At 41.4% G+C, this 9,281-nt stretch overlaps 1 protein-coding gene across 1 annotated transcript in view; it reads right to left on the bottom strand.

The window, feature by feature from the left end:
* SPAM1 (sperm adhesion molecule 1 (PH-20 hyaluronidase, zona pellucida binding)) overlaps positions 1–516 on the bottom strand; it is a 5,046-nt gene extending 4,530 nt beyond the window's left edge. Inside the window, 1 exon segment of the mRNA XM_009703042.1 lies at positions 2–516. Within this exon segment, the coding sequence (XP_009701344.1) occupies positions 2–516 (515 nt within the window).
* Between the last annotated feature and the right edge of the window lie 8,765 nt (positions 517–9,281).

The raw sequence follows: 9,281 nt of genomic DNA, 5'->3' as shown, positions 1-9,281 counted from the left end.
TTCAATGGATTCCTGTCTATAAATATCTTTTGATCCCCAGTTCCTTATCCACACAGGTCTCCAGTTTTCCCAGTCAATGACAGCCAATCCAAACTGTTCATCTGAAGGAATGTAGAACTGGATGTCCTCTTTGGCTTTTTTTAAATGATTCTCCAGCAGCGAGAGTTGAGGGAGTCCTCCATTGAACGCCTCTCCTGTGACTTCATTTTTGTAAGGGTAGTAGCCAAGCCTGTCTGGATAGAAAAGAGTGATGTTTTGCCCAGTGGATGTCTTCAGTGTGCTCCCAATGAGAGAAAAAAATTTCATGTCCAGCTGTACTCCAGTCCTTTCAGTACAAAGTTCTGTAGGAGCATTCCAGATAGAAAGGAAAGGTGAATTAGAAACAAGTGGACGAGCTCTTATGTTCAGAGATGAGCAGCAAGAAACTAGAAGAGTGGCGAACACCATACTGGATGCTACAGGATACGAACAGGTAACACAGATACCAAAAGTTTGTATTTGTCTTAGAGTTTCCATTGTAGCATGTGCAGTGACATTAGGTGCTTCTGGTCAGACAAAAATCAGATGCTCTCTGGGTGTTCAGAAAGTTGGTAGTCTGTCAAAAGCTTTACCGTACAAGATTTCTTCAGATTAATATCTATTAAGCAGTATTCATTAGGCATAAAATAGTGGTATCCTTTATACAAGGCTCCCTGTCATTTCAGGCTGCAGCAAACCTTTCAACAACTTCTGAGACCTAGTGCAGAAAAAGAGACAAATGTAGACAAAATAAGAGATTATAAATATTTCATTTCTAACCATGAAATAAATACCATTTGTGGTTTTGAATATATTGTAATCTTTGCATAAAATTCGCCTTTGAAGGAAAAGTACAATGTACAATCATAGAGGAAATAAACTGTATATATATAAAATTGTACATATATAAAACGAAGATTTAAAACTGACAGTGGAATGGTATCCAGTGTGTCATGGAGCAGAATGAGTATGCTCGGTAGTAGTCCTGATTGTGCCAGTGACTGATGTCCATAAACATGAGCAGTCTCACAATGTCTGCTCTTAATCAACAGTCATCTATATGTCTCACCTATCTCAAAACAAAGTTCTAAGTCTTAATTCATTAATTTTGCAGAGCACTTAAGGGAAGATACAAGATAACACAAAACTGGAACCTGGACTGTTGTACATATACAAGAAAACAATCCGTGTATGCTCATTTAATTCAGTGAGGTATCTGAAATATTACAGGCATTCTATCTTCTGTCCAGAGCTCTTTTAAACAGGCTCAAAAGCTGCATATCGTCTTAGTATATGGCCATCTGTATGTTGCCTGAGGCCATTTGAGATCTACAGATTAAGTGACCCCAAGTCCAAGTCTGCCCAGGGTTTAATTCATTAGGAAAGCTGAGGTTGTCCATACACTCACAGTGAGCAGCCACACTCACTGTTATTCAAGAACATAACGGTAGTGGTGGTAGTCTTGGTGCGGTCATCAGCTTTTACGTAGTGTCCCAGTAGCTAAAGCATTCCTCTGTGCAGTAACTCACCTGAATCCACTTTCCTCCTGATTTTGAAATGGTTCAAACCTGGATCTGCCACTTTCCGTACAGGCCTCATGGAAAGGCCATAGAGTGTCTAAGAGTGTGCACGAAAATATAGGAGTCACCATGAAGTGGGCCACAGGGTGGCTGGCAATGTAAAATCTCTGAGGACAGATTAAAAAAAAGCAAACAAGATTTTGGGTTGCATTAACTGAGTTCAGCTAGGAGTGGAAACCACGAATCTCTGGTCCCTACACCCTCTGTTTGTCTTTTCTGTCTTTATCAAATTTATAAGCTGAATGGGTACAGAATTGTAGATCTCTTTCCCCAACAGTGCATACAGACAACAGGTTGCAGCTATTACCCATCTGCATTTTTTTCATCATCCCTCTGCCTGCATGATTATATTTTTCATTTGTTTCAAGAAAGTGGCAAAACGCCTCCATCCATCAAATTGTTGCATACCCAGAAAAATTTGACAGTGTAACGAGAGGTTGATGGAGACTTGAACCTGGAGCCAGATTCACAGCAGAGATTGTTGTAGTAGTACAATGAGATCCCCTGTGTGTGTTCACTGAGTTTGATCACATCTGAATCTACTGAAAACTCCAGATTTTCTTTGATTGTGGGAGAAAACCATGTGTGAAAGGAACTGTCATGAGGGGAGGGGAGGCAGAGCAGTGTGACTGAAATCTAGACCTTTGGGTGATCAAAACAGTGAAGGAACCTGTGCCCACAAATGGACCAGATCCTGCCCCGGTCACGGACTTGACACTCTCTAGAGATGATTCTGGGATTCTTCTTCATTGGAGGGTAATTTGCCTCTTCTGAGGACTACGAAGAAATGAAGGACAAATGGAAAAGTCGCACTGAAGGAGGAGATCTCTAAGAGTCAAGTTTCCCAGAAGAGGGGTTTTGAATTACAGGGTTCTTCAAGAAGTGCCAGAACCTAGACACTTAGGTTCCCAGATTAGCAAGTCTATTTCACAGACCCCACTTTGCTTCCTCATCCATCATTTCTGATGCCAACAGGCAGTAGGGATATTTTTCCTTTTATTCTTTTTTTTCTTCCTGGGCGTGCTGCCAGCTCTTGGTCATCGTGTCAGTGGAGAAGCATAGAGCTGCCAACCGTTCCTTTTGCCAGGTCCCCAGCCTAGCTGAGGAGAGAACAACAGCCAATTCAATTTTCTTGGCTTAGAGGTGCCAGCACATGTGAATGAAACCAGCTACTCAGACACAAGCATGCACAGCTGAAAGACTGGCAAACAAGCACCCATAGCAAGGGTTCTTGGAAGAGGGTTTGGCAGCAGAGGAGGAATTTCTTTTCAAAACAGAAGCTTATAGTCCTGGAGTAGGAAGTGCAAGTAGAAGGAGCAGAAAGTATACACGTGCAGCATCAGGCATCCCTTCAGAACTCATCTGCAGGTATATGAAAGATAGGTAAGGAAGGGAAGTAAAATCTAGCATAGGTGGTGAGGTGCAATGTACAGCAGAGCTAGAACTGCAACAGCTTCCCCCCCGCCAACCATGACAGCACCTCTGTCTTCTCAGTCGCACTGCCCCCAAGTCTCTAGAGCCCAATTTCTGACCATAAGTCAAGGAACTTAAAGCACATTCTACATTCCCCACCAGGAATGTCATCAGCAGCTCTCTTCCACAGACCAGCACAAACCTTCAGCTAGGATTTTGGCCCTGTTTTTTTTCATAACACAAATGGCTTCTGCACCACACTGAGTGTCCACAGTGGTATGCACATATCTGCAAAGAGTTTGTGTCCTTTCACAAACAGCTGAGCTCTGCTCAAATGTAGTTCTGCACTTTTTTGATTAGTTTAGCTTTTTTTTTTCCCTTCTTTACAGGAAAGCTTTTCATTCTTGCTTTAATGGACAAGTTTTCATCATTTTGGAAGAAATGGAAACTACTAGATTGAAGGCTAAACTACCAGTCAGAAAGGCCAAGAGCTGTAAAGGAAAAGTGAAACCACAGATACCCAAAACCCTAGGATCAAGAGGTATGTATGATGACCGCTTATTGCTTTCATATTAATTTTTTTAAAAAAAAGTTGGATCCTCTTTCATGATAAAGCTCTTTGGTTCTCTTGAGATGATGAACAAGCAGCAGTAGACAGGAGTTCTCACAGTTCTGTTTTGGATTCCCTCACCTAGTCTTCAGTTGTCCGTTTCACTTTTATTTTACAAAAGCCTTATCAATCACAGGAGGCAAACAAGTTCTTGGTATAGAAGCAGCGGATGGACTGAAGTCTAAACATCCATTCAGATATTTCATCATTCCACAGCTGCTGGTGTCATAACTAAAGAAACTCTGCCAAGAAGCAGTTTTATAAGCTAGACTTAGAACATAGATCCGATCACCAAGAAAGAAGGTATGGCTGTGTTCATTTAAATTGCTCCAAGAGCAATATCTCATTTGCATGGCATCTGCTTGATGAGACTTGTAGAAAACAGGGCTTCCTGGGCTTTGCCAAGCTGCCCAGAGATGACAGCAGGAAAAAGCCACCTCTCCTCTGAGCTAAACAATCTCAGCTCTCTCAGCCTCTCCTCATATGACAAATGCTACAATCTCTTACTCATCTTTGTAGCAATTTGCTGGACTTGCTCTAGTATGTCCATTTCTTTCTTGTACTGGGGAGCCCAGGGGTGGACCCAGCACTCCAGGTGTGGCATCACCAGTGCTAAATAGAGGGGAATAAACACATTCCTTGACCTGATGGTGACGGATACTCTTGTTAATGCCACCCAGGAGGCTGTTGGTCTTTGTTGCTGCAAAGACGCATTGCTCATTTTAGTCAACTTGGTGTCCACCACGACCTCCTAGAGCCTTTTCTGCAATTGGTGTCCAGCCAGTGGGCTCACAGCCCTGTACTGGTGCATAGGGTTATTCCTCTCCAGGCGCCGGACTTTGCATTTGCTTTTATTAAACTTCATGAGGTTCCTGTCAGCCTGCTTGTCTAACCTGTGGAGGTCCCTCTAAATGGCAGCATGATCCTCTGGCATATCAGCCACTCCTCCCAAGTTTCCATTGTTTGCAAACTTGTCAAGGGAACATTCTGTCCCATTGTTCAGAAAATAAATCAATTTGTTAAATAGTACTGGACCCATAATGAATCCTTAGCGTACACCACTAGAAACAGGCTTCCACCTGGGCCTTAATGGGCCTCCAGCTAGACTTCCTGGCATGGATCACAACCCTTTGAACCTGGCAGTTCAGCCAGTTTTCAGCTTCACTTTCCATTTATCTAGCTTGTACTTAATCAGTGAGAATCAAGATCAACAATATCTGCTGCTCTCCCCATGTTCACCAAGCCAGTCATCTCTTTGTAGCAGGCTGTCAGGTTGGGCAGGCATGATTTCCTCTTTGTTAATCCATGCTGACTACTTCCAATCACATTCTTGTTCTTAACATTTGGAAATGTTTTCCAGAATTATCTGGTCTGTAAACCTCCCGGGGATTGAGGTGAGGCTGGGCTGACCAGCCTATAGTTCCTTGGATCTCCTTTTTTAAGGTAGGAGTGACATTTGCTTTCTTCCAGTCCTCAGAACCCTCGCCCAATCACCATGACTTTTCAAAGATTATCAAGAGTGGCCTGACAATGCCATCAGCCAGCTTCTTCACCACATACAGCTCCTTGTAGGTACATACTGTTGTGCCCCGTAGACTTGTGTAGTCCAGTTTGTTTAAATGTTCCCTAACCTGATCCTCCTCCACTGAAGTTAAGTCTTCCTTCCTCCAGTCTTTCCCATGGGTGTAAGGAGCCTGGGATCCCAAAAGGCCGGTCGTTCCAGTAGAGACTGAGGTAGAAAAGCCATTGAGTACCTCTGCTTCTTCCGTGTCCTTTGCCACTGGATCTCCTGCCTGCCCCATTCAGGACTGGGCCCACATTTTCCCTTGCCCTCTGCTGCTGAGAGACCTGTAGAAGCCCTTCATGTTGCCCTTCACATCTTTTGCCAGATTCAACTCCAAGTGGGCTTTGGCTTTCCGATCTTACACCTCAGACAATGTCTCTGTATTCCTCCCAGTTCACTAGTCCCTGCTTCCATCTCATGCGTGCTTCCTTTTTGTCAGGAGCTCCTCCTGCCTTTGCTTCATTTCCTGCATGTGCATATGGAACATTTTTGAGCTTGGAAAAGATGATTCTTGAAAATCAACCAGCTCCTGCACCCCTTTTCTCTCCAGGGCTGTCTCCCATGGGATTCTTCCAAATTGATACCTGAAGATGCCAAGGTGTGCTCTGCTGAAGTCAGTGGCTGTGATCCTACTGTTTGCCTTGTTCCCTCTCTTCAGGATCCTGAGCTCCCCATCTCATAGTCACTGCAGCCAAGACTGCCCCGAAGCTTCACCACCCCTGTTTGTAACTGAGGTCCAACAGAGCATCTCCCCTTGCTGGCTCCGACATTATCTAAAATGACATTTCCCAAGATGGTACAGACTGAGATTTCCAGGACAAACTAAAAGAATTCCATACAGAAATTCTGGGGAAAAATATTTTCCACTTATGCTAATACAGCTTATTACGATGAAATAAAATTATCACACATGAACAGCTGAGATACACTGGCATTTGCCAGGACAGTGATCCTTTATGTAGTTGGTTTTGTCATAACAAAGTGGGATCACCTCAGAAAGGAGTTGTAGGAGTAGTTCAGCTTTTACTATGCCTCTGGCTCTGGTTATGAAAGATTTCTTGCTCACGTCAGTCAGAAAACTACAGGACACAAATTTTATTCTTTGTTTCTGAAAGCTTTTTTAATAAGTGGATTTCAGTAATAGGCTGATTTGATGTAGAGGAAAAGAGGAAAGCATTGTTTTGAACACTATATTTACTGGTTTACCTAGAGCTCATTGGCTAATCTTGCAAAGTTTAGTTTAACTGATTGTTGAGAAATCGTTCTCCTCCAAATCTTGCTGTAATGTACTCTGCTGTGTATAAGTTAATAGATTATTTTATGTGATAGTTTCCAGTTAAAAGGATTGTCTTTGGCCCAGCCTAACAATGACAGCTCTGATAAATGTTACTCTTTTCAGTCTCTTTCAATGTCGGTCTAAGTGAGCTGAGTCATAGAGCTGCCCTTGTCTTTGTCAAAAAGTCAATATCTCTACAATGTATCAACACTAATTGCTCTGGAGCTACCTGACTAGAAGTACATACTGATGGATCTAAATGCCCTTTGTCCGGCGAAGTAGCTTCTGCTTTAGATTATCCTGAATTTGACATTTGTAAAGGTTAAGTATTAGAGGAAATCATATGAATTTTCTTGGTTTAATTATCTCATCATTTTTCACATCATAAACTGGACTGCAGAATCACACATGATTGAAAATGCAAGTGTGCTCCTGTATTTTGGTAGCTACAGTTATATATCTGGGCCATGCCACATGACCCTGAAAACAAAAATGCCCCACTTGGCCAAAGACAGTTAGAAAATAAAAGGGGAAGGAGTACTAGATGTACCCTTATACTTGACACAAATGTTACGTACCACAACCAGATGATGTGTCCCATCAAAAATCATTAATTATGCTGTTTGGCTTATATTCAAGAAGTGCCACTAAATGTTAGAAGAATTCAGCTTTGGGTTTTTTATGAAAATTAGACATGAGAGTCCACGTTTAGCCTTGAAATAATTAGAGATTGCTTAGCCAAGTCAGATCTGCTAACATTAATAATAAACTTAAGCCAATAAGCACAACCAGTATCTGCCATTCTTATGCTAAAAGTCTTAACCACACTCCTCAAATTTCAAGCAAAAGTCCATAAAATTTCACACTTTCTCTGTTTTAGTTTGAACACTGAGAAAGCAGAGGTGCTCTTCATGACTTCTAAGGGAGAAGATGTGTGTTACTGACCTGTGGTATCTAGTTGAATAACAGCATATAAGAACACTTATAAACCTGAGATCATCAACATAATTATCATTTTAGATTATAGATTACATAGTTTTCAAGTGTTTATTAACTGTTTCTTGCATTGCAACCAATGTTGTGTTACTGCCTATCAATTAATGACGTACAATAATAACAGAAAATACTGATGTGAAAATTGGTTGGTCTTTTCTCTGTGCTGAGCTAAATACGGATGCAGAAGTATGCATGTGGAACTGCTTTTTTTGACAGGGCAGAAGAATCTAGCTCTTTAAATCTTTACATTTAAGTCTTTAAATCTCTGTAAGATACGTGGTCAAATATGCAGATGGACTGGAATATTGAGGATATAATCCATATTCTTTCATTTTCATATAAACACTAGCTACATTAGTGTAACAATAACTCCTGATATTATAGACAAAATATAGTACTAGACAGTGTAACTTTACAAGTTCTTGGGACAAGTTGCTTTGTATCTTCCTTTCTCTGAAGGCTACAAAGTTGTGAAACGTGTCTAAAGATTCAACTCCAGCTTCAGTGAAGAGATCAGCACTGATTGAATCCTAAGGAGAAACAGAATAGACTCCTAAGGAGCAGAGGAACAGACTAAGGGTATGTTTAATTAAGTGTTAACTATTTAAACTTTGAATCTGAAGCAGAATCCAAAGCTTTTTTTTTTTTTTTTTAAAAAAAAAAAAGGTACCAGCAATGCTGATACAGTCCATAGATTTAGTTCTATGGAACATTCTGTTCTGGAAGGGTCCTTCTTCTGGACGACGGGAACAGTATCGCAGCTGGAACTTTCACTTACAATTTAAACCCTCCTGCTCTTTTTGGAGGTGCACGTCCTAGGCTGGAGGCTGTTTGTTCATTACAAACAGGTGTCAGAGTCATGAAACAGCCACAGAAGAAAGGGAAGAATAACCTTGCAGTTATATTGCATTCCCCACTTGGGTCATTTTGGCATTTCTAAAAGAGAACGCAATGATATTCAATTAACCCAAACACACATGGGTGCTGTGACAATAACATTAACACTTGTGAGGAATAGGAAGCTCCTCAGAAAGAGAGTTCACCTCTGGAAGTATGAACCATCTGTGCTGCACAGCTGATGGCAAGTTTAACCTGACCAAACATTGAGTGTGAAGGATGGGCTTTGCATAGTAGGATGTAGTCTCGTTGTTATGAATCATTAAGCTGCACTTGTCTGTAAAGTCAGAATTTGGTAAGCACTTATTTTGACGGTAGTTTCTAAAACTCCATCCTCACTTCAGTGTAATCTTCTCAATTGGGCCAGGCAACTGTTGATGACGCCACATAATGAATTGTTCAGGTTAAAAATACCTCAGCCAAAAGAAAAGAGAGGAAGGTTTTTTATGACTAAGTACACAAACCAGCAAAACTGGCTAGTTGAGCCAGCATGTCTGATTTAAGAAATGCTTGTCAAACTACACGCCAGTGCTGTGGCTGCCCTTATCATCAAGACCTGCCAAATCATCCCTTCCATCGTTGTGTTACCAACATTGTAGAAAGTTACTTATTAAAGAGAAACTAATTGATCACTGACATTATAAGAGAAATTAATTGATCACTGATATTATAGGTAGTTACTTAATAAAGAGAAATTAATTGGACAAATTGTTTAGAGGACAGAGAGCATATCCACAAGACCTATAATAAATCACTGATACGTTGAAAAGTACCCAACAATCTTCAAACTCCCCTTGCCACATCTACAAGACTGAACTGCGCAAACTCAACACAAGGAGGTCATCCGGCGGACACCAGAGGACCACCACCGGGGGTCCTAAAAGACCGCAGAAGACCTTTCCCATAATTAACTGCACATGCCCGAAG

Source organism: Cariama cristata, unplaced genomic scaffold, assembly GCF_000690535.1.
Source record: "Cariama cristata isolate BGI_N322 unplaced genomic scaffold, ASM69053v1 scaffold21306, whole genome shotgun sequence".
Lineage (NCBI taxonomy): Eukaryota > Metazoa > Chordata > Aves > Cariamiformes > Cariamidae > Cariama > Cariama cristata.
This window is presented reverse-complemented; position numbering and strand designations above follow the sequence as displayed.